The sequence below is a fragment of the Scyliorhinus torazame genome, chromosome 14 (genome assembly GCF_047496885.1).
Source record: "Scyliorhinus torazame isolate Kashiwa2021f chromosome 14, sScyTor2.1, whole genome shotgun sequence".
In the NCBI taxonomy this organism is placed as follows: domain Eukaryota; kingdom Metazoa; phylum Chordata; class Chondrichthyes; order Carcharhiniformes; family Scyliorhinidae; genus Scyliorhinus; species Scyliorhinus torazame.
In genome coordinates this window covers 188,384,693-188,410,461 of record NC_092720.1, presented here as the reverse complement: position 1 = coordinate 188,410,461, position 25,769 = coordinate 188,384,693, and the positions used below count along the sequence as shown (strand labels likewise).

At 48.0% G+C, this 25,769-nt stretch overlaps 1 protein-coding gene across 1 annotated transcript in view; it reads right to left on the bottom strand.

The window, feature by feature from the left end:
- Positions 1-2,329: 2,329 nt before the first annotated feature.
- The window catches only part of LOC140389099 (uncharacterized), a 165,515-nt gene continuing 142,075 nt past the window's right edge, over positions 2,330-25,769 (bottom strand). The window contains exons 20-22 of the mRNA XM_072473259.1: positions 22,547-22,573; positions 21,030-21,057; positions 2,330-6,437 (exon numbers count right to left, since the gene is read on the bottom strand). Coding sequence (XP_072329360.1) covers positions 21,038-21,057; positions 22,547-22,573 — 47 coding nt within the window. The 3' untranslated portion in view covers positions 2,330-6,437; positions 21,030-21,037. The remainder of the gene's footprint in view (positions 6,438-21,029; positions 21,058-22,546; positions 22,574-25,769) is intronic.

Below are 25,769 nucleotides of genomic sequence, written 5' to 3'. Positions count from 1 at the left end.
CCCCACCCAACACTAAGGGCAATTTTGGACACTAAGGGCAATTTATCATGGCCAATCCAGCTAACCTGCACATCTTTGGACTGTGGGAGCACCCGGAGGAAACCCACGCACACACGAGGAGGATGTGCAGACTCCGCACAGTGACCCAAGCCGGAATCGAACCTGGGACCCTGGAGCTGTGAAGCAATTGTGCTATCCACAATGCTACCGTGCTGCCCCTCTTCTTTTTCCTCTTCTTCCTTTTTCCTCTTTTTAAAAAATTCTCAGCGGAACTCAGAATCTCCGCCTTGAATCAAAGAAGCGTTCGTCCAATGTGTGATAGGATTTTCTGTTTGCAAGCTTGACCAGGAGAGCCCATTTACTTTTTTTTCCCCAGTTAAGGAGCAAATTAGCTCTGCCAAACCACCACTGTGCACATCTTTAGGTTGTGGGGGTGAGATCCATGCAGAGACGGGGAGAATGTGCAAACTCTCCACGGATAGTGACCCGAGGCTGGGATAGAACCTCGGTCCTCGGCACTGTAAGGCAACAGTGCTAACCAGTGCACCGCCGTGTCATCCCTTGGGACTGGCCATTTGCTGCCCAACGTTTTTCTTCCTAAAGTCAATCACCTTGGGGAATTTCTCCCAATGTCTGATCGGCAAAAGCAGCCATTGCCAATATATTACATTACATGAGCTGCATTTGCGATTTATGCCCTGTCTGGCCAGGAAGATGAAAAGCAAGTGTAATTGAATGGCAGAATGGGCCAGATGTGCTGAATCGTCTACTCCTGTTGTTTCTCCCCCCCCCGTTTTATTAACAGGTGGATCAGTAGCACTCGCCGAAATACTCGGATTAGTGTTATTATTCTTCTTAACTTTTGACCGTGAGCCTGTGTTTTGCTTGCATATTGTGTAGACACCAAAAATACGCAGGGTGTCGATTGACAGTTCCAAAGATATAAAAGGGGTTATAATTTTAACTCTGGCTGACACTGAATTAACCAGACACCAAGGCCTGATTTTCCTTTTGGTGAAGCCAATAGTGCCCATTTTTCATTATCCTCGTTGCCGCCTCCCCAGATTTAGAATACCTACAGTGCAGAAGGATCCCATTCAGCCCATTGAGTTTTCACCGACCCTCTGAAAGAACACCCCCACCCTACCACCATAGCCCTGCAACCCCAATTAACCTTTGGACACTAAGGGGCAATTCAGCAGAGCCAATCCACCGAACCTGTCGGGAAACCCACGGGCGTGGGTGCGCTGCCGGTGAAGTGGAGGATCCCGCTGACAGAATTCCCCCAGAAGGTGACACCCTGGAGAATTGAGTACAAAATGCAGGCTGAAGCACTCGTGCATCATACCGAGAGACTGATGTATTGTTGGAGGTGCCATGGTTTGGAAGACCCATCCCACCAAGGTCCTCTTTCCCCCTCCCCACCATCTGCTCTCTGTCTCTTACGGTGGGAGCAAAAGGGTCCTAGGAACAAGGGAAGCTCTCCCTGGTGTCCTGACCAATATTTATCCTTCGGCCTCGACATGGAAAACAGATTCTCATCGTTATCACTCTGCTGTTTGTGGGATCTTGCTGTGTGCAAATTGATTGCAGCGCTTCCCCCATTACAACAGTGACTACACTGCTAAAGTACTTCATTTGCCGTAAACTATTCTGGGGTTCAATGAGGTCATAAAAGACGCTATATAAAATGCAAGACAGAAACGAAACACGTAAGTTTTTGATAATTTATTGTGACATTAAAAGTTGCCAAAATTGTTTCGCTGTAGCTTTTCTCTCTACATTAAAAACGTATAAGTTGCTTATTGGAAGTCACTGCTTTGATACTTGTGCAAACTTTGAAAACAGTTGTAGCTTCCTGCTTTATGCTAAAATAACAAGGTCCTTAGTATGAGTTGAAATGTCACCTGGGCTGTTGGCTTAGTGGTTATCATCCTGGCCACGGAATTAGCAGGAGTAGGGTACGAGCCACTCGCTCTGCTCGCTGCATTACCAACCCTGGAGATTTGATTGTCAGTCAACAGGAAAAGACCCCCGGTGGGGGATGGGTGGCTGTCACAACTCCTCAACCTTCCGTTAGCAGGGGGAACCGATTTTTTAAAAAGCCCTTGCAACTTAAAGCACCAACTGACTGTGATGGTTACACCCATAGAAGGAATGTAAATCAAGGATGCAAATACTTTCTGTAACTTCCCGTCCTTCTCCAAGGAAATGAGGATACCGAAGAAAATAGCAACCAACGACGACATAAGCAATACGCAGTGGTTAGTATTGCTGCCTCACGGCACCAGGGACCCAGGTTCAACTCTGACCTTTGTGTGACTGTGTGGAGTTTGCACTTTCTCCTCGTGTCTGCGTGGGTTTCCTCCGGGTGCTCCCGTTCCCTCCCACAGTCAAAAGATGCGCAGGTTAGGTTGATTGGCCATGATCAATGCGCGGGGTTACGGGGATGGGGTGGAGGTAGGTAGGGTGTTCTTTGGGAGGGCCTGTGCTGACTCGATGGGACGAATGGCATCCTTCTGCGCAGTGGGGATTCTATGATATGTCAGCTGCAGATATCTGACTGAGTGGCACCCACGACAATACAGCAATATTTCTCTTGGGTTGTCATTACTCATCAATGATTATTGCAAGATAAGAGAATAAAGTAATAAATGAATAGCTGCATGAGTTCTTATTAAAGAGAGCCTCGAGGGAGGAAGGTCTCATGAGCTATGATGAGGAGCAGAAAATGAAGACATGCTGAAGATCTACCTGTATAATAGCTGCCCTGAATCGGGCGAACCAGATGTTCAATTCCTTTCTTACTGCACTGTCCAAGACCTTGGTGAGACTACACCTGGAGTGCTGTGTACAGTTTTGGTGGTCTCATCTGAGAACGGATATGCTTGCCATAGAGAGACTGCAGTGAAGGTTCATCAGACTGATTCCGGTGAAGGCAGGATTGCCCTATGAGGAGAGATTGTGTCGTTGTGCCCTGAATTCCTTGGAGTTGAGAAGAATGAGAGGGGATCTGATTGGGATGTGTAAAATTCTGACAGGGCTGGAAAGACTGGATGCAGGGGTGTTCTTTCCTTTGGCTGTGGGGGGTGGGTTTCTAAAACAGGGTCACAGTCTCCACATACAGAGTAGGCCATTTAGGACTGAGCTGAAGAAAAACCTCTTCATTCAGGGTGGTGAACCTGTGGAATTCGTGACCACAGGAGGCTGTGGAGACCAAGTCACTAAATATAGTTAAGGAGGAAATAGATTTCCAGACACTAAAGGTGTAAAGCAGAAAGGGGAGAGCACAGGAGTGTGGTGTTGAAATAGAGGACCAGCCATGATCATGTTGAATGGTGGAGCAGGCTCGGAGGGCCCAATGGTCTACTCATGTTCCTATTTTCCTATGTTTTTGTTTCCATGTAACTTAAATGTGGACTGTTTTACCATTTTTCACTCTCTGATGCAAGTTGACTTGAATTGGATGAGGAAAAATATTTGATTACCTGAACATAAGGGAAACTTTGGGGGTGTGGTGAGTGGGTCACTGTAACTCTTGATAATAGTGTCTAACAGGTGATATCCAATGTTACCGACAAAACCTGTCTCCCATTTCCAGCGACTTTAATGGAAAGGAAAATCTGGAGGGCACACTTGTGTCACTGGCAAAGTCCACATCTTCGTACCCATCCCTCATCGTCTTTGAGGAGCTAATGGTGAGCTCTGCCTCCATGTAAAAGATTGTGTGACTTTCTAGGTTATTTCACAGGGCAGGTAGGAGGCAACCATGTTGCTGTGGGTCAGGAGTCACATATAGTCATGATGGGCAGCTGATTTGACCGTACCAGTGTTACGCCATTGTCCATTTGCATCATTGGGGCAACTCTGGACAAAGCAAAAAAAATTAAATATGGTATAAAGCTGGAATAGAGTTCAGCATTGCCTTTTCTCGCACAGTGTCTAAATTTTTTTTTTTTTTAATTCAGAGCACCAATTCTTTTTCCAATTAAGGGCAATCTAGCGGGGCCAATTCACCTACTATGCGCATCTTTGGGTTGTGGGGGTGAGACCCAGGCAAACGCAGAGAGAATGTGCAAACTCCACATGGACAGTGACTCAGAGCTGGGATCGAACCTGGGACCTCAGTGCTGTGAAGCAGCAGTGCTAACCACTGTGCCTCCGTGCCACCCCACCGCACAGTGTTAAAAGGTACCATTGTGAGTCATGCTGCACTGGCTTGCTCCACTAAGATCATGGGCAGTAAACGTCAACCATTCCAACTCCAGAGGGGCTCCATAGGCACATCAGCAATTCAGCAGGATCCACTGGGGCCAAAGAGTGGGATGCTGTCGGAAAACTGGGATGGGGAGGGGCGAGAATTATGTGCCTTGAGTCCTCTCGATGGCAGGCCCTGGGATTTCCCCATAGAAGTCTACACAACGACTGGATTAGACCACAGCTGAAGTGGATCTGAGCACCGCACCTTAGGAGGGGCATATTGACAGTGTCAATCTACCAGAATGTTACTTAGACTCCAGGGTTAAACTATGAGGAGCTATTACACAAAGCGCCAGGGACCCGGGTTCGATTCCAACCTCGGGTGACTGTGTGGAGTTTGTACATACTCTCTGTGTCTGCATGAGTTCCCTCTCACAGTCCAAAGATGTGCAGGTTCGGGGATTGGCCATGCTAAATTGTCTCTTAGTGTCTAAAAGGTTAGGGATTCTATGAACAATGTCCTCTATGAACTTGGGTTGCATTCTGTGGAACGACGAAAGCAAATGAGTGATTAAAGTTCTCAAAATGTTATGTGGAACTGATAGGTCAAGACCTGCTGGCTGGGATGTCTAGAACTGGGTGATACAGCTGAAAAAATAGAGCTGTACTTTAAGTAAACAATTCTGCATGCATAGAGTAGTCATAGAAGTTTACAGCACAGTGGGAGGCCATTTAGCCCATGGTATCCACGCCAGTCAACAAAGATCTGGCTACACTTATCTCATTTTCTAGCACTTGGCCCATAGCCCAGGAGGCTATGGCAGTGGAAGTAAATATCAAAATACTTCTCAAATGTTACAAGAGTTTGTGACTCCACCATCCTTTCAGGCAGTGAGTTCCAGACTCCCACCACCGTCTGGGTGAAAAGGATTTTCCTCAATTCCCTTCTTAGCCTTCTACCTCTTACTTTGAATCTATGCTCGATGGTTATTGACCCCTCTACGAATGGAAAGAGTGCCTTCCTTTCCAACCCATCTATAACACTCATAATCTTATACACCTTTGTCAGGCTCCTTCTCAACCTTCACTGAGCCCTGTGAATCCCCTCTGCATCCTCTCCAGTGTAATCACATCCTTCCTATGATGTGATGACCAGAACTGCACAAGTACTCTAGCTGTGGCCTAATACAGCCCCATCATAACCTCCCTGCTCTTATATACTATGCCTTGTCTAATACAGGCAAATATCTCATATGCCTTCTTAACCACCTTATCTACCTGACCTGCTGCCTTCAGGGATCTGTGGATATGTACTCCAAGGCTCCTTTGACCTTCAGTACTTTCCAGGGTCCGACTAATCAATTGAGATTGCTAGACGTTTTTAAACCAAGGGTCTTTTGTTATTCTCTCATGGGATGTGGGTATCACTGGCAAGGCCAACATTTGTTTCCCATCTCTGATTGCTCTTGAGAAAGTGGTGGTGAGCAGCCTTTTTGAACTGCTGAAGTCTACCCACCGTGCTGTTTGGGTAGGAGTGCCAGGAATTTGATCCAACGACAGTGAACAAGCAGCCGATATATTTCCAAGTCAGGATGGTGAGTGGCCTGGAGGGGAACGTGCAGGGGATGGTGTTCCCAGGCACCTGCGGCCCTTGTCCTCCAGATGGTAGCGGTCATGATACCTTAGGTGCTGCCTAAGGAGCCTTGGTGAGTTGCTGCAGTGCATCTTGTAGATGGTACACACGGCTGCCACTGTTCGTCGGTGGTGGAGGGAAGTGAATGAATATTGTAGAATTTCTGTGAATGAACATCAGATCTGGTCAGGGCTTTCTTTCTGCTTGGGGATCAAGCTGAAAATCTGCCCTGTGTAGAATTCATTTCCCATATCACCTACCTGGAAACTTTAAACTAGTGCAGCAGATTGTTCATTCTTTGTATGAGATGTAAATTGGTCAGAGTCAATAATGGGTAGGTGATCAGTACTGTCTGTTTTTTGCCCAAGCATGCAAGTTGGAATAATCACATGGCTGTCTTTAGTTTATCATTTCATTACCAGTGGAGGAAAGTATTGCTCCCTGCCCCATTGTGGGTGCCTGATCCACACTTGTATTTCCACAGACAAATGAAATGGAATGAAAGACTATTTTTTTTCTTTTTTTTTAAGCATCTAAAATCCCAAGAAGTGTCGTTTGTTAAGACATTCCCAGTTCTCTTATTCCATTCTCCCGATTTCAGTATCTGAAAAACAACAGGATATATCGATTGAACATACATTTAACAAGTTCAACTTTTCTTGTCACTTTTTTTTACTCATTCACGGGATGTGGGCATTGCTGGTTAGGCCCAGCATTCATCACCTTTGAGCAGGTGGTGGTGAGCTGGCTCCTTGAACCGCAGCAGACCATGTGGTGTACTTACACATTACAATCTCCTCAGCTATCTCTTTTAGAACCCTAGGGTATAGTCATTTGGGCAGCACGGTAGCATTGTGGATAGCACAATTGCTTCACAGCTCCAGGGTCCCAGGTTCGATTCCCCGCTGGGTCGCTGTCTGTGTGGAGTCTGCACATCCTCCCCGTGTGTGCGTGGGTTTCCTCCGGGTGCTCCGGGTTTCCTCCCACAGTCCAAAGATGTGCAGGTTAGGTGGATTGGCCATGATAAATTGCCCTTAGTGTCCAAAATAGCCCTTAATGTTGGGTGGGGTTACTGGGTTAGGCTGCTCTTTCCAAGAGCCGGTGCAGACTCAACGGGCCGAATGGCCTCCTTCTGCACTGTAAATTCTATGATCTATGATCTAGTCCATCCGCTCCAGGTGATTTATCCACCTTCAGACCTTTCAGTTTCCCCAGAACTTTCTCCTTAGTAATGGTCACTGCACTCACCTCTGCCCCCTGGTTCTCCTGAAGCTCTGGCATCCAACTGGCGTCTTCCACTGTGAAGACTGATGCAAATTAACTATTTATGTTCGTCTGCCATTTCTTTGTTTCCTATTCAGATAGTCAGAGGCTTTTCCCCAGGGTAGAGGGGTCAATTACTAGGGGGCATAGGTTTAAGGTGAGAGGGGCAAAGTTTAGAGTAGATGTACGAGGCAAGTTTTTTACGCAGAGGGTAGTGGGTGCCTGGAACTCACTACCGGAGGAGGTAGTGGAGGCAGGGACGATAGGGACATTTAAGGGGCATCTTGACAAATATATGAATAGGATGGGAATAGAAGGATACGGACCCAGGAAGTGTAGAAGATTGTAGTTTAGTCGGGCAGTATGGTCGGCACGGGCTTGGAGGGCCGAAGGGCCTGTTCCTGTGCTGTACATTTCTTTGTTCTTTGTTCTTTGTTATTATTACTTCTCCAGCCACATTTTCCAGTGGTCCAATATCTATTTTTGCCTCTCTTACCTTTTATATATTGAAAAAAACTCTTCCTATCTTCCTTTATGTGGAGATGCCGACTTTTTTCCTTTATCTTCCTTTATATCTTCCTTTATATTACTAGCTAGCTTGCACTCATACTTCATCTTCTCCCCCATTATTGCTTTTTTAGTTGTCCTCTGCCAGCTTTTAAAGGCTTCAAAATCCTCTGGCTTCCCACTAACGCTTGCCACTTTGTATGATTTTTCTTTAGCTTTTATGCTGTCCTTGACATCCCTTGTCAGCCATGGATGCCTTGTCCTCCCCTCAGCATGTTTCCTCCTCCTTGGGATGAATTTCTGTTGTGCCTCCTGAATAACCCCGAAAAACTCCTGCCATTGCTGTTCCACTGTCTTCCCTACTAGGCTCCTTCTCCAATCAACTCTGGCCAGCTCCTCCCTCATGTCTTTGTAGTTACCCTTATTTAATTGTAACACCATTACATCTGATTGCAGCTTCTTCCTCTCAATCTGCAGGATAAATTCTATCATATTGTGGTCACTTCTCCCTAAGGGTTCCTTCACCTTAAGTTTCCCTAATCAAGTCTGCCTCATTACACAACACCAAATCCAGAATTGCCTGTTCCCTAGTAGGCTCTGTCACAAGCTGCTCCAAAAAAAAACATCTCTCAGACATTCCAAAATTCCTTTTCTTGGGATCCATTACCTGATTTTCCTGCATTTTATATTTTTTGTCAGCCTCCAGAAGCTAGTGAGTGTTAAAGAATTAATTAGGTGACCATTTAGATGATTGGTGAGCTTCCAAGATTTTATCCCTCCAATCACTGCAGTACTTTAACCAAATACCGGGGAGATGTAAGTATTTCATTAAATGTACAGCTTCAACATTTGATATACTGACAGAAACAGTTGGGTAAAAGTTCTAAATCCGAAAACTACTTTGTAGTTTTAAAAGATTTATATTTGTATATTTTTTAATTTAAAAAATAAATTTAGAGTGCCCAATTCTTTTTTTTCTAATTAAGGGGCAATTTAGTGTGGCTAATTCACCTACCCGGCACATCTTTTTGGAGTGAGACCCACGCAGACACGGGAAGAATGTGCAGACTCCACATGGAGAGTGACCCAGAGATTTATATTTGTATAGATGAACATTAGAAATAAGTCATAGTTTTAGGTGGGTTTAATTTAATGTTTCTGTACATGGAAGGGTAAAACCTATAGTTCGGTTCATGCTGGACAAAGATGTTTGCATGTGTGGGGTTGGTTTCAATTCCAACTATTGTGCTCAGAGAGGGTTACGGTGTGAAGAATAAATAGTAGTAGCAGTCATTGCTTAGCAACTGGAGGCCTTGTAAGGTAGAAAAGCTTTTAATTCTTAATTTTAGCTGGTTACATTGTAGTTGGAGACAGGACACTGGGAGGGAACATCTCTCAACTCTGCCAGGAAAAGCTGGACAGGACAAGGGTGTTGCAAAGAAGCAGACTCCCTAAGGAACACGTTACTATCCAGATAACCTTGAATTGGCACATAAAGATGACTAGAGTTAAGATAACATAAACCAATGTATTGTTCAGAACAATTCAAGGAAAAGTAAACAAAGTTAAAAGCAAATTATTGATGCTGGCATCTGAAACAAACAGAAAATACTGGACAATCTCAGCAGATCTGACAGCATCTGTGGAGAGAAAAAGGGAGCTAACGCTTTGAGTCTGGATGACTCTTTGTCAAAGCAGAAAGTAAACAAAGTGATCTGAGTTAAAGAGACATTTGGAGTAACCAGATCTAAAGTGGGACAGCAGACTTCAGGGGTAAATTAAATGTTTGATAGCATTTTACTAGTGTTTGGGAATCGAGAGTTAAGTCAATTGTGAACAGTTTATACAGCAGTCAAGCCCAAGCAAATCCAGAAGGGGCGGTGTAAATGTGAACTGAATTCTCTATTAAAAGTGGAGCGGAAGCTTTGTTTAAAAGTGTCATTTGGGAAAGCTGGACTGGATTTCGTGAGAGAAGGGGCGGGATTCTCCCCTACCCGGCGGGGCGGAGGGTCCCGGCGGGACGGAGTGGCATGAACCACTCCGGAGTCGGGCCGCCCCAAAGGTGCGGAATCCTCCGCACCTTTAGAGGCTAGGCCCGCACCTTTAGGGGCTAGGCCCGCCCTGGAGTGGTTGGCACCCTGCCGGCTGGCGTGGAAGGCCTTTGGCACCACACCAGGCGGGGCTGAAGGGACTCCGCCGGCCGGCATGAGTCCACGCATGCGTGGGAGTGTCAGCGGCTGCTGACGTCATCCCCACGCATGCGCAGGGGGGGGGGGTTCACCTGTATTAAACCCAGACACTGGAGAAAGTGCAAACTCCACACAGACAGTTCACCCAAGGCCAGAATTGAACCTGAGTCCCTGGCGCTGTGAGACAACAGTGCTAACCACTGTGTCACCATGCTGATTGCAGGGCAGGTGATTCATTACAGCTGCAGCATGCAGTAATTAGTGGAAACCAATGCAGCCCTCAGCAACCACATCTGCAGGAAGTATCTGCAGTTCAAGGAACTTTGGTCCTAAGTTGTTGAGCTGGAGTCTGATTTCGGACACTGATGCCTCAAGGCAGGGTGGGGTGTTACCTGAACACTTAGTCCAAGAAGGTAGTCACATCCCCTGGGCTAGTGTATTGTGATTTGGTCCATGGAAAGGCTCAGGAGGGCGTGATTGTGAGTGAGGCAGGCATGGGAATCCAGAAGATAGTGACAGAGCAGCTTCAGCCATATCAATTGTCCAGCGAGGTTGAGGTTCCTGCAGCTTGTACGGATGAGATCAGGGACTGCGGGGAAGGATTAGTAAACTGACAATAATAATCTTTATTGTCACAAGTGGGCTTACATTAACACTGCAATGAAGTTATTGTGAAAAGCCTCTAGTTGCCACATTCCGGCACCTGTTCGGGTACACAGAGGGAGAATTCAGAATATCCAATTCACCTAACAGCACGTCTTTTGGTACTTGTGGGAGGAAATCGGAGCACCAGGAGGAAATCCACGCAGACATGGGGAGAACATGCAGACTCCGCACAGACAGTGACCCAAGCTGGGAATCGAACCTGGGACCCTGGCGCTCTGAAGCCATAGTGCTAACCACTGTGCTACCGTATTGCAGGGGATCATTCAAGTGGGGGAGGGGGGGATTCGGGGGATAGATACTGTTCTCTGCATCCGAGAGCAGGAGTCCCAAAGGATGTTCACCTTCCTGATGACAGAGCAAAGGACATCTCCTCAGGGATGGAGGGGGAGTTGGCCTGGTCCACGTAGGTACAAAAGACATCAGCAGGGCTCTGCTAAGGGAGTATAAGCATCTAGTGACCACATTTTAAAACAGAAACACAAGGATAATGTTCTCTAAATCGCTACCTGAGCCAATGAGAAAATTGGCGCAGAGTAACTAATATTAGAGAATTGAATGTGTGGCTCAAAGATTGGCATGGGAGAAATGGGTATTCAGTCATGGGGCACTGGCACCAGTACTGGGAAATGACCATGCTGTACTGTGTGAAAGGCCTTCACATGAACCCTACTGGGGCCAGTGTACTATTGAATATTTATCTAAATCTGTACCAATAGTGGGGTGGATGAGTTCATGTGAACAGGGATCTTGTAAATTAGAGGGAAAGGACCAGGCAATAATACAGGGTACTGATATGAGTAATAATAGCCAAAGTATGACAGGAAGGCTCGGAACTTGTAAACATAAAGTGCACCAGCAGGTAAGACCAGAGTAGTGAAAATTACCAAAAAGACAAAGGGCTTCATTTGAATGTGCAGCATTCATATATTGATTCAATATATAAAGTCTTTGGAGGAATGGTAGCTTCACAGTGCCAGGGTCCCAGGTTCAATTCCCAGCTTGGGTCACTGTCTGTGCAAAGCCTGCACGTTCTCCCTGCGTGGGTTTCCTCCGGTTTCCTCCCACAAGTCCCGAAAAACGTGCTGTTAGATAATTTGGACATTCTGAATTCTCCCTCTGTGTACCCGAACCGGCGCCGGAATGTGGCGACTTAGGGGCTTTTCACAGTAACTTCATTGCAGTGTTAATGTAAGCCTACTTGTGACAATAAAGATTATTATTATTACAAAGTGACTTAGGCTCAGAACTGAATATTAAAGTGATATTTTGGAAGGACTGGAATAAAGGAAGAGGAGGTGGGGTAGCTCTGCTAATAAAACACGAGGTCTGTCTTCTTTGGCAATCACTTGCTAACGAGTATGATTGTCCATCTAAGAAAATCTGTTACTGGTCATGGCTTCTGTGGGTACTTACATGGCTGATGAGCCTGATCCTAGAGCCATATCTTTGACTGCACACTTGCCAGGTGTTTCGGGGAAGTGGGATTGGTCCTTGGACTCTGGGTCGCTGGTATTCTTTTCTCAGGCTCCTTTTTTGGATCCCCTCTTGCCGTCAGGTGTCCTCAAAGAATGGTGTCCCTTCAATCAGGTTCCACCAAGTAGGTCTCTCTGAGCAAGAGCATTCCAGGCCTTGACGTCTATGTTGCCTTTCTCGAGATAAGCCTTCAGGGTGTCTTTGAAGTGCGTCAAGTAGCAAGAAATGATCTTGGTTTGGAGAATCAAAATGTAGAATTAATTTGGATGGTGATAAGAAATAGTGGCCGGAATTCTCCAGCCGTTGGGATTCACTTTTCCTGCTGTCAGCACACCTCTGCCCTTCTCCGGTGGGTGGGGTGGTATAAATGGAAAATTCCCAATGACAAGCGACGGGTGTAGAGAATCCCACCACCAGCGAACTGCACTCCACCGAGAAACACACAGTTCGGGGACTAGAGAATCCAGCCCAGTGAAGGAAATGAATCACTAGTGGAATGATTTATTGTTATACTGCAGGACAGAGCATAAATCAAGAAATAATGGGGGTTTGTAATAAAGCTACTACAATAATCATGGCAGTTTTTAATCTTCACATAGATTGGATGAATCGCACTGGCAAAATTAGCCGAGAGGGTGAATTCATAGAGTATATTCAGAATAGTTTTTTTAGAACAGTACATTCTGGAATCAATTAAGAAACAGGCTATTTTAGATCTGTCAATGTTTAATGATACAGAATTAATTCATTACCTCATAGTAAAGTATGCTCCAGGTAAAAGTGGTAACAACATTATTGAATGTCACATTAAGTTTGAGGGTGAGAAATATGGGTCTGAAACTTGTGTCTGAAATTTAAATAAAAGCATGCACGGGTATGAAGAAAGAGCTGTCCAATGGAGAAAAGGTTAAAAGAGAGCCACTGGCAGAAATTTGTGGAGATGTTTCATATTCCATTGAGAAAGAAAGATGCTACAAGAATGATGTAGCATCCATGGCTAACTTACAGAAGTTAAGGATGGTATCAAATTGAAAGAAAATATTTACAATACTACAAAGATTAGCAGTCGCCCAGAAGATTGGAGAAATAGCAAAGAATGAGCAAAAATAATAAAAAGGAAGAAATTGGAGTATGAAATAAAATTAGCAAGAAATAGGAAATAAAGCACTCGGTAAAGGCTTCCACAAATTTATAAAAAGGAAAAGAATAGCTAAAATAAGTGTTGGTTCCTTACAGGGTGAAGCTGGGGAATCGATAATGGGAATAAAGAACATTCCAGAGTCTGAAAAGTATTTTTTTTATTTGTCCTCCTATTGGAAGACACAGAAAGCACCTCAAGAATAGTAGAAAATGGAGAAGCAAAAGAAAAGAAGGAACTCAAAAAAATCACATTCACTAGAGAAAATTAATGGGACTAAAGGCTGAGAAATCCCCTTGACTTGGTAGCCGGCATTCTAGTTCCTTAAAGGGAATGTGGTGACCTAGCAAGTCCTAGTTTTACGCCCGGTTAAAATTGGGTATTTTGGTAGCACAGTGGCACAGTGGTTAGCACTCCAGCCTCATGATGCCGAGGTCCCAGGTTCAATCCTAGCTCTGGGTCACTATCCGTGTGGAGTTTGCACATTCTCCCCTTGTTGGTGTGGGTTTCACCCCATGCCCCAAAAATGTGCAGGGTAGGTGAATTGGCCCCGCTAAATTGCCCCATATTTGGAAAAAATGAATTGGGTATTCTAAATTTACTTTTTCAAAAATTGGGTATTTTAAATTAAAGAATTGGGCACTTTAAATCAAGCCACAGCCACTCCAGCACACAGCACCATGGGAATTCGAACTGCCCAAGTTCAAATACACTAACACGAGACAGGCTGCAAAGTTTAGCACACTGGGCTAAATCGCTGGCTTTGAAAACAGACGAAGGCAGGCCAGCAGCACGGTTCAATTCCCGTACCAGCCTCCCTGAACAGGCGCCGGAATGTGGTGACTAGGGGGTTTTCACAGTAACTTCATTTGAAGCCTACTTGTGACAATAAGCGATTTTCATTTCTTTTTTCATTTCATGTCCAGAACTGTCCTGTCAATCGGCCATCGAGATAATCGATCCAATTGATATGCACCAATCTATTGTTAAAAACCCAGCGCAAGAAAGACGGTACGTGCAAACAATGCCACCAGGAATGGACACCTGGGGTGGGCACAGAGTCCCTGTCAATTGGGCATCAAGTGAATCGTTGGACACTGAAACCCCCTCCCGATACCCCATTGGCAGAGAGCCAAGGGAAGAAGCAAAAGGGCACGAAGCCCGGGGGATACAAATGTGCACTCCGGACACCTCAGGAGCGAAGACTCGACATGGGAGGTGACCTTGAGAAAGGGAAGGACAGACCGGAAGGAAGAAAGGTCGGGAAGGAAAGGAAGGGCAGGGAAGGGAAGGATGGGATGGGAAGGGAAGGGATGGGAAGGGAAGGGAAGGGAGGACGGGAATGGAAGGGAAGGGAATGGAAGGAAGGGAAGGAAGAGAAGGGAAGGAAGAGAAGGGAAGGAAGAGAAGGGAAGGAAGGAAGGGAGGGACGGGAAGGAAAGTACTGACGGGATGGACGGGTGGGAAGGGAGGGAGGGGAAGGAAGGACCAACGAGAACCACCTTTGTGACGATGAACCAGAATGGCTCACGGATCAGATAGATAGGGGTTGTATAAACCAATTTTGGATACCTCTAGATTATATTTATGGGTAGTATATGGGTATATTGTGTGTAATAAATATCGTTCATCTTGAATTTGTGTTTGTGGATTATTCTCTTTGTCACTAATGACACCTAGGTAAACCTTTGAGTAAGTGAACTGGTCGAAAGTACCTGAGACTTTACAGATACAACAGAAGAATCTGCAAGAAAATCTTCTGCAAAAATCCCAGTAAATTGAAAAACAGCAAATGTAGCACCGCTATTTAAGACAGGAAGAAGATAGAAAGTTGGAAACTATAGACCAGTTAGCTTAACATCTGCCATTAGGAAAATGCTAGGATCCATTATTAACGAGATAGCCACAGGACATTGACAACAGCAAGCAGAGTAAACATGGCTTTGTAAAAAGGAAACCCTGTTTGGCAAATTTATTAAGAGTTCTTTGAGAAGCAAGCTAGATAAAGGGGAATATTTGAATTTCCAAAAGGAATTCGATAAGTTACCACAAAACAAGGTTACTGCACAAGATACAAGCTCATGGTGTTGGGGTCAAGTATTAGCATGGATAGAAGACAAGCTAACCAACAGGAAACAGAGTTGGGATAAATGGGTAATTTTCAGGTTGACAAACTATAACTAATCAGTGCCACAGGGACGGAAGCTGGGGCATCAATTATTTACAATCTATACTGTGCGGCACAGTGGTTAGCACTGCAGCCTCACGGCGCCAGGGGCCCGGGTTCAAATCTGGCCTTGGGTGACTGACTAAGTGAAGTTCGCACTTTCTCCTGTGATTGTGTGGGTTTCCTCCGGTTGCTCCGGTTTCCCTCTGCAGTCGAAAGATGTGCAGGTTAGGTGGATTAGCCATGCTAAAAAACTACCCTCGTGTCCAAAGATGTGCAGGCTAGGTTACTGGGTTATGGTGCTAGGGTGGGGGTGTGGGCCTAGGTAGAGTGCTCATTCAGAGGGTTTGTGCAGACTCGATGGGCTGAATGGCCTCCTTCTTCTCTCTAGGTATTTTATTTTGTAGATTTTTTTCAATTAAGAGGCAATTTAGCATGGCCAATGTGGGGGTGAAACCCATGCAGACACGGGGAGAATGTGCAACTTCCACACGGAGAGTAACATGGGGCCGGGATCAAACCCGGGTCCTCGGTGCCACAGGCAGCAGTGCTAACTACTGCGCCACCCTGCCGCTCTACTCTAGGTATTCTATGGTATATAAATGACTTGGATGAAGGGACAGACCGTTTTGCAGTGAAATCAGAAAATCATTAGCATGCCAGTACAGCAAATAACTGGCCTTTATTGCAAAGGAGATGGAGTATAAAAGCAAGGAAGTCTTGCTACAGTTGTATGTTGCAATGGTATGAGCGCATCTGGAGAACTATGTACAGATCTCCTTATTTAATGAGGGTTCTCCTTGCATTGGAAGGATTTCAGAGAAGGCACACTAGTCTGATTCCTGGAACAAAATAGCTATCTTATGAGGGAAGATTGTTGAGTTTGGGCCTATACCCATTAGGAGAATGAAAGGTAGTCTTATTGAAACATATAAGATTCTGAATGGGCTTGAGGGTAGATTCCAGGAGGATATTTCCTCTTTTGGGAAACTAGAACTAGAGGGCACAGATTAAAAATGAAGGATCCCCCATTAAGATGGAGATGAGGAGGCATATCTTGTTCAAAGGAGCATTAGTCCTTGGGATTTTCTTCCAGAGGGTTGGAGGCTGAATTTGACAGATTTTTGATCAACAAGGGAGTTGAGAGTTGTAAGGAACAGACAGGAAAGTAAAATTAAGGCTACCGTCAGATCAGCCATGATCTAATCAAATGGTGGAACACGCTCGATGGGCTGATCTACAAAGAACAAAGAACAAAGAAAAGTACACCACAGGAACAGGCCCTTCGGCCCTCCAAGCCTGTGCCAACCATGCTGCCCGTCTAAAATCTTCTACACTTCCTGGGTCCGTATCCCTCTATTCCCATCCTATTCATGTATTTGTCAAGATGCCCCTTAAATGTCACTATCGTCCCTACTTCCACCACCCACTCCGGCAGCGAGTTCCAGGCACCCACTACCCTCTGTGTAAAAAACTTAACTCGTACATCTCCTCTAAACCTTGCCCCTCGCACCTTAAACCTATGCCCCCTAGTAATTGACCCCTCTACCCTGGGGAAAAGCCTGTACTATCCACTCTGTCTATGCCCCTCATAATTTTGTAGACCTCTATCAGGTCTCCCCTCAACCTCCTTCGTTCCAGTGAGAACAAACCGAGTTTATTCAACCGCTCCTCATAGCTAATGCCCTCCATACCAGGCAACATCCTGGTAAATCTCTTCTGCACCCTTTCTAAAGCCTCCACATCCTTCTGGTAGTGTGGTCTAACTAAGGTTCTATACAGCTGCAACATGCCTTGCCAATTCTTATACTCAATGCCCTGGCCAATGAAGGCAAGCATGCCGTATTCCTTCTTGACTACCTTCTCCACTTGTGTTGCCCCTTCCAGTGACCTGTGGACCTGTACACCTAGATCTCTCTGACTGTCAATACTCCTGAGGGTTCTACCATTCACTGTATATTCCCTACCTGCATTAGACCTTCCAAAATGCATTACCTCACATTTGTCCGGATTAAACGCCATCTACCATCTCTCCGCCCAAGTCTCCAAGCGATCTAAATCCTGCTGTATCCTCTGACAGTCCTCATCGCTATCTGCAATTCCACCAACCTTTGTGTTGTCTGCAAACTTACTAATCAGACCAGTTACATTTTCCTCCAAATCATTTATATATACTACGAACAGCAAAGGTCCCAGCACTGATCCCTGTGGAACACCACTAGTCACAGCCCTCCAATCAGAAAAGCACCCTTCCATTGCTACTCTCTGCCTTCTATGACCTAGCTTGTTCTGTATCCATCTTGCCAGCTCACCCCTGATCCCGTGTGACTTCACCTTTTGTATCAGTCTGCCATGAGGGACCTTGTCAAAGGCCTTACTGAAGTCCAAATAGACAACATCCACTGCCCTACTTGCATCAATCATCTCTGTGAAAAACTCTATCAAGTTAGTGAGACACGACCCCCTCTTCACAAAACCGTGCTGCCTCTCGCTAATACGTCCATTTGTTTCCAAATGGGAGTAGATCCTGTCTCGAAGAATTCTCTCCAGTAATTTCCCTACCACTGACGTAAGGCTCACCTGCCTGTAGTTCCCTAGATTATCCTTGCTACCCTTCTGAAACAAAGGAACAACATTGGCTATTCTCCAGTCCTCCGGGACATCACCTGAAGACAGTGAGGATCCAAAGATTTCTGTCAAGGCCTCAGCAATTTCCTCTCTCGCCTCCTTCAGTATTCTGGGGTAGATCCCATCAGGCCCTGGGGACTTATCTACCTTAATATTTTTCAAGACGCCCAACACCTCGTCTTTTTGGATCACAATGTGAACCAGGCTATCTATACACCCTTCTCCAGCCTCAACATCCACCAACGCCTTCTCTTTGGTGAATACTGATGCAAAGTATTCATTTAGTACCTCGGCCATTTCCTCTGGCTCCACACATAGATTCCCTTGCCTATCCTTCAGTGGGCCAACCCTTTCCCTGGCTACCCTCTTGCTTTTTATGTATGTGTAAATAGCCTTGGGATTTTCCTTAACCCTATTTGCCAATGACTTTTCGTGACCCCTTTTTTGCCCTCCTGACTCCTTGCTTAAGTTCCTTCCTACTTTCCTTATATTCCACACAGGCTTCGTCTGTTCCCAACTTTCTAGCCCTGACAAATGCCTCCTTTTTCTTTTTGACAAGGCCTACAATATCTCTCATTATCCAAGGTTCCCGAAAGTTGCCGTAGTTATCCTTCTTCCGCACAGGTACATGCCGGTCCTGAATTCCTTTCAACTGACATTTGAAAGCCTCCCACATGTCAGATGTTGATTTACCCTCAAACATCCGCCCCCAATCTAGGTTCTTCAGTTCCCGCCTAATATTGTTATAATTAACCTTCCCCCAATTTAGCACATTCACCCTAGGACCACTCTTATCCTTGTCCACCAGCACTTTAAAACTTACTGAATTGTGGTCACTGTTCCCGAAATGCTCCCCTACTGAAACTTCTACCACCTGGCCGGGCTCATTCCCCAATACTAGGTCCAGTACAGCCCCTTCCCTAGTTGGACTATCTACATATTGTTTTAAGAAGCCCTCCTTGATGCTCCTTACAAACTCTGCCCCGTCCAAGCCCCCAGCACTAAGTGAGTCCCAGTCAATATTGGGGAAGTTGAAGTCTCCCTCACAACAACCCTGTTGCTTTTACTCCTTTCCAAAATCTGTCTACCTGCCTGCTCCTCTATCTCCCTCTGGCTGTTGGGAGGCCTGTAGTAAATCCCCAACATTGTGACTGCACCCTTCTTATTCCTGATCTCTACCCATATAGCCTTGCTGCCCTCTGAGGTGTCCTCCTGTAGTACAGCTGTGATATGGGTGGGGAATTCTCCGACCCCATACTGGGTTGGAGAATCGCCGGGGGCTGGCGTGAATCCTACCCCGCCATGTCCCGAAGTCTCTGCCACCAGAGATTCGGCGGGGGCGGGAATCGCATTGCGCCGGTCGGCAGGGGCGGGAATCGCACCGCACTGGTCGGCGGGCCCACCCCCGCCGATTTTCCGGCCCGCGATGGGCCGAAGTTCCGCTGCTGGAATGCCTATACCGCCAGCGTGGATTAAACCACCTTTTGAACGGCGGGACAAGGCGGCGCGGGCAGGCTCCGGGGTCCTGGGGGGGCACGGGCCGATCTGGCCCTGGGGGGTGCCCCCACGGTGGCCTGGCCAGCGATCGGGGCCCACCAATCTGTGGGCGGGCCTGTGCCATGGGGGCACTCTTTTTCTTCTGCCTTCGCCATGGTCTTCACTATGGCAGAGGCGGAAGAGACCCCCTCCCCCACATGGGTGGGGATGACGTCAGCAGGCACTGACGCTCCCGCGCATGCGCCGACCCGCGTCGCCCAGCGAAGACCTTTCGGCACCGGCTGGCGAGGCGCCAAAGGCCTTTCCCGCCAGCCGGTGGAGCGCAAACCACTCCGGCGCGGGCCTAGCCCCTCAAGGTGAGGGCTTGGCCCAGTCTCCGCACCTTCGGGGCGGCCCGACGCCGGAGTGGTTCACGCCACTCCATTACGCCGGAGCCCCCCGCCCCGCCGGGTAGGGGAGAATCCCGCCCATGCTCCCTAACCAGTAGTGCAACTCCGCCACCCCTTTTACATCCCCCTCTATCCCGCCTGAAACATGTAAATCCTGGAACGTTTAGCTGTCAATCCTGTCCTTCCCTCAACCAGGTCTCTGTAATGGCAACAACATCATAGTTCCAAGTACTAATCCAAGCTCTAAGTTCATCTGCCTTACCTGTTATACTTCTTGCATTAAAATATATGTACTTCAGGCCACCAGATCCGCTGTTTTCAGCAACATCTCCTTGTGTGCTCTTCCTCAGAGCCATACTGGCCCTATTCCCTAGTTCTCCCTCAATGTTTTCACCTTCTGACCTATTGCTCCGGTATCCACCCCCCTGCCATACTAGTTTAAACCCTCCCATGTGACACTAGCAAACCTCGCGGCCAGGACATTTATGCCTCTCCAGTTTAGATGCAACCCGTCCTTCTTATACAGGTCACACCTGCCCCGGAAGAGCTCCCAGTGGTCCAGATAACGGAAACCCTCCCTCCTACACCAGCTGTTTAGCCACGTGGTTAGCTGATCTATCTTCCTATTTCTAGCCTCACTGGCACGTGGCACAGGGAGTAATCCTGAGATTACAACCCTAGAGATCCCGTCTTTTAACTTTCTGCCTAGCTCCCTGAACTCCTGCTGCAGGACCTCATGCCCCTTCCTGCCTATGTTGTTAGTACCAATGTGTATCAACGACCTCTGCCTGTTTGCCCTCCCCCTTCAGGATGCCCGCTACCCGTTCTGAGACATCCTGGACCCTGGCACCAGGAAGGCAATATACCATCCTGAAGTCTCTTTCACATCTTTTCAGGAGGTTGATGGCAAAGGAATTCAGTAATGACAATGCCATTGAGTCGTAAGGAGGTGAGAAGGGTAGATTCTCCCTTGTTTGGATGGTCATTGCCTTCTGTGGCATGAATGCCACTTGTCACCGATCATTCCAAGCCTTGGTGTTGGTCAGGTCTTCCTTCATGTGGTCACGTAACTGCTTCAGTACATGAGGAGCAATGGGTTGGACTGAACACAATGCAATCAGACAGCATTTCCCGTTCTGACCGGGTTGGCACTTTGTGGGGGCGTGGGGGTGGTGGGGGGTGGTTGGGAGGGGGGGGGGGGGGGGGTTGGGAAGGATCCAGAGTTTGGGTTTTTCCACAAAGACAGGGTGAACATAAATAAGACAAAGACCCAACCTACCTTAAGATTTATCTGTTCAACCTTTTTGCTGCATAAAATGACAAAATGGGTAAATATTCATCATTCAGAATGTCTTGACCGAAATTGTCCGGCAGCGCACTCCCACCCATGGGTTTCCCAGCGACGTGGGGTGGCCTCAATGGGAAATCCCTTTGACATGCGGCAGGAGGAGAGAATCCCGCTGCCAGTGAACGGCGCGCTGCCGAGAAACACGCGGCTGGGGGACCGGAGAATCCAGCCCCTTATCTGTGCTGAACATTGATCAGTTGAGGAGCCTCCTTGCTGCACTGTTTGTGGACAATGGGGACGTTTTTTGGGGAGAGTGAAGCACATCGAAGGAAAGAGTCATGCGCCAGGCTGAACCCCGATGAATAATTGACAATCGAACAGTTTGTAAAACACAGCCCGCAAATCTGTTCTTGGGAAATACTTCATGGCATCGACTCATGCCTACCCAGCTCAATGACACTCTGTCATTTTCAACCACGTCCCATTTATATCTGATCTACAGTCACTGCTTCAGGAGCAGGAGGTGCTGAGGTGGTCTGCAACTCAAAACCGCTGGGGTCATAGTTGAGTTACAATTTGTCATTGCGAAAGTGTTTCCCCAGGGCAGATTTAGCCTATCCTGGGAAAGCAATAGGATGGGGAAGGGGGTGACATTGTATTTTAGCAAACCCCTCCCACCCCCACCCTTTTACTCTCCAGCAGGGTGGGTGTAATATAGGGGTCCCACCTGATCCTGTGGGATTCCCGTAGGGAAATATCCATCTAACTCTGCTGTGCTTTCCACCCAATTCTAAAACGTTTCTACTTGAATTGGTGATGGTATATCAGCGATCACAGAGGTAATCCGGGTTGCTGTGACAATATGCATTTTTACTGTTGTCGTCTAGAGCTATGAATATTGATGGTGAAAGCTCCAATTTCCTTTCTAACACATGGCTGACCCAGAATCACCACGCCCCACCCCCACCCACTCCCACCCACAACTGCTCTTAATGCCTGTTACTGGCATCTAGTGGAAGGATTTGCAGGTTCATACTCATCTACCCACCGCCCTTTGCCATTCATGGTTTGAACCCAGGGCTTCTGACCCAGGTGGCAGGGAAGTTACCCACTGCACCACAAGAACGCAACTGTAGAATCGGCGGATGCCGAAAGGGATCTCGCCAGGCACAGGAAGGGTGGTTGGAGTATGTGCCGTCCAGGTCTGTATCTTGCTCAATATTTTCCATTGGAAGGAAATCTCAATTCACTGGGGCGACGTCTGGCCCGATTTCACTGGAGAGTCACCAAAACAACCTATGATGGCGTAAGGTGAAATTGCACCCTAAGGTCAAGGCACCAGTTAAGGGATGGTAGATAGGCTGCCCCTACCCTGACCCGCCCATCCCACTTTCTCGCCAATGCAGTTAAACATATAGGGCAGCAGATCCCTTACTCTCTGGTTTTGCACCTTCCCACACCCCATGACACTTGCTTTTGAGAGATTTGTATAATAAATTCAATCCTACCAAAGGAGCTAAAACCGGCCTGGAGAGCTGTAAAGAACACAATGAGGAAGCACATTGGTTTACATGCATGCAAGATGGCACAGTTTATCAGGTCTCTATGCCCATCATGTCCGACGCTTCAATACTTTGACATGGGGCAATCTTTTTTTTATGTTGTCACTGGATGTGGGCGTCACTGGCTAGCTCCAGCATTTATTGTCATCCCCTAATTGCCCCTTGAGCTGCCGTCTTGAACCACTGCAATACCTGTGGTGTAGCTACACCCATAATTGGGGCTGTTTAGCGCAGGGCTAAATCGCTGGCTTTGAAAGCAGACCAAGGCAGGCCAGCAGCACGGTTCAATTCCCGTAACAGCCTCCCCAAACAGGCGCCGGAATGTGGCGACTAGGGGCTTTTCACAGTAACTTCATTTGAAGCCTACTTGTGACAATAAGCGATTTTCATTTCATTTCATTTTTCACAGTGTTCTTTGATGGGGTGTGGGGGCTTTGGGGGGGGGGGGGGGGGGCATAAGGGGTGAGTTCCAGGATTTTGACCCAGCGACAAAAAAGGAACGGCAATTAGCGATTATAATGGCTCGGAGGGGATATCCCGCACGTCTGCTGTCCTTGGATGGTAGAGGTCACAGATTTAGAAAGTGCCCTTGAAGGATGTTTGGTGAGTTTTGTGGAATAGAGCCTCAGAGACAGCCACCAATGACCAGTCAGATGACCTGTCAGATCAATCTTAACTGAACCTGCCTGTTGGCAAAAGTGACAAGATTACGCATATTGCTGAGTGAAATATACAGAGTATAATTTGGTCAAAGCAGCAATCCACCCCCTCTTCCCCCACAACATCCCCCCCACCCATCATGTGGGGTTCCTGCCCAGAGAGACAGGTTAAAATGACTCTCTTTTCCACCACCACCCCAGGGCCCTTGTTATCCTTGTGCAGTGTTTTGCTTTGTGCCTCTGCATAGCCGCTGCGTTGTCTTCTGATGGGGGCTGGACAGAGTAGAGAGGGAGAAACCGTTCAGGCTTGTCAAACGATCAAGAACGAGAGGGCACAGATTCAAAGTGATTCGCGAAAGAAGTAATTGTGTTTTTTTAAATTAAGGGGCAATTCAGCATGGCCAACGCACCTACCCTGCACAGGTTTTGGGTTTGGGGGGGTGAGACCCGCACAGACACGGGGAGGGGGGTGGGGGGGGGAGAAGCAAATGTAACGAGAGAAAAAAATGTCTCCACACTCCGGGTGGTTGGGGTCTGGAATGCACTGCCTGGAAGTGTGATGGAGGCAGGTTCAATCGAGGTATTCGCGAGGGTGTTAGATGTTTACGGAATAGAAAAAAAGTGCACGGGTTACATGGAAAAAGTGGGGGAAAGGCACTAAGTCATGATGCTCATTGGGAGAGCTGGTGCACACACAATGGGCCGAACAATCTCCTTTGCACCGTAACATTTGGAATATTGCGTGCAGTTCTGGTCGCCGCATTATAGGAAGGATGTGGAAGCATTGGAAAGGGTGCAGAGGAGATTTACCAGAATGTTGCCTGGTATGGAGGGAAGATCTTATGAGAAAAGGCTGAGGGACTTGAGACTGTTTTCGTTAGAGAGAAGAAGGTTAAGAGGTGACTTAATTGAGGCATACAAGATGATCAGAGGATTGGATAGGGTGGACAGTGAGAGCCTTTTTCCTCGGATGGTGATGTCTAGCATGAGGGGACATAGCTTTAAATTGAGGGGAGATAGATATAAGACAGATGTCAGAGGTAGGTTCTTTACTCAGAGAGTAGTAAGGGCGTGGAATGCCCTGCCTGCAACAGTAGTGGACTCGCCAACACTAAGGGCATTCAAATGGTCATTGGATAGACATATGGATGATGAATAGTGTAGATGGGCTTTGGAGTGGTTTCACAGGTCGGCGCAACATCGAGGGCCGAAGGGCCTGTACTGCACTGTTCTATGTTCTAATTCTGTGGAGTCAGAACTTTGTAAAACAGACCATATTGCCATGTAGCTCGGCCAGTAGTGAGAAAGTCTGTCCCTGTCAGATATTACTTGCACATCAGAGGCCTCACCCTCTTCATACGCTGGCCTGGAGGTGGTTCTGCTGAGCAAGACACTGGATTTTTTTTTCACGAGCCCCCCTTCCTCCTCCTCACACTCCCCCCCCCCCGCTCTGCTCACACCCCCTCCCCTCCACTCCCTCCCCATGTGCCCCCTCCCCTCCTCCTCACGCACTCCCTCGACCCCTCCTCATGACTGCCTCTCCTCCTCACTCCCCCTCCCCCTCCCCTTCCCTCCCCTCCTCACCCCCCCATCCCCCTCCTCCTCGCTCCCCCCTCCCCTCCTCCTCACGCCCCCCACCCTCTTCCTCACACCCCCTTCCTCCTCCTCACGCCCCATCCCCTCCTCCTCACACCCCTTCCCCTCCTCCTCCTCACACCCCCTCCTCTCCTCCTCACGCCCCCCTCCTCTCCTCCTCACGCCCCCCTCCTCTCCTCCTCACGCCCCCCTCCTCTCCTCCTCACGTCCCCCTCCTCTTCTCCTCACGCCCCCTCCCCTCCTCACGCCCCTCCCCTCCTCACTCCCCCCCCTCCTCCTCCTCACGCCCCCTCCCCTCCTCCTCCTCACACCCCCCTCCCCTCCTCCTCCTCACACCCCCCCTCTCCTGCTCTCACACTCCCTCCCCTGCTCCCCTCACACCCCCTCCCCTCCTCCTCCTCACACCCCCCTCCCCTCCTCCTCCTCACACCCACCCCTCCTGCTCTCACACTCCCTCCCCTGCTCCCCTCACACCCCCTCCCCTCCTCCTCCTCACGCCCCCACTCCCCTCTTCCTCCTCACACCCACCTCTCCTGCTCTCACACTCCCTCCCCTGCTCCCCTCACACCCCCTCCCCTCCTCCTCCTCACGCCCCCCTCCCCTCCTCCTCCTCACACCCCCCTCTCCTGCTCTCACACTCCCTCCCCTGCTCCCCTCACACCCCCTCCCCTCCCCTCCACATGCACCCCCATCCACTCCTCCCCATGCAGCCCCTCCCTTCCTCCTCACGCACTCCCTCAACGCCTCCTCACGACCCTCTCTCCTCCTCCTCACTCCCCTCTCTCCCTCCCAATCCTTCTTCCTCCCCTCCTCACCCCCAACCCCCCTCCTCCTCACTCCCCCTTCTCACTCCCACCTGTCCTATGCTCCAATTCACACCCCCTCCTCATGTCCCCAACGCCCACGCCCTCCAT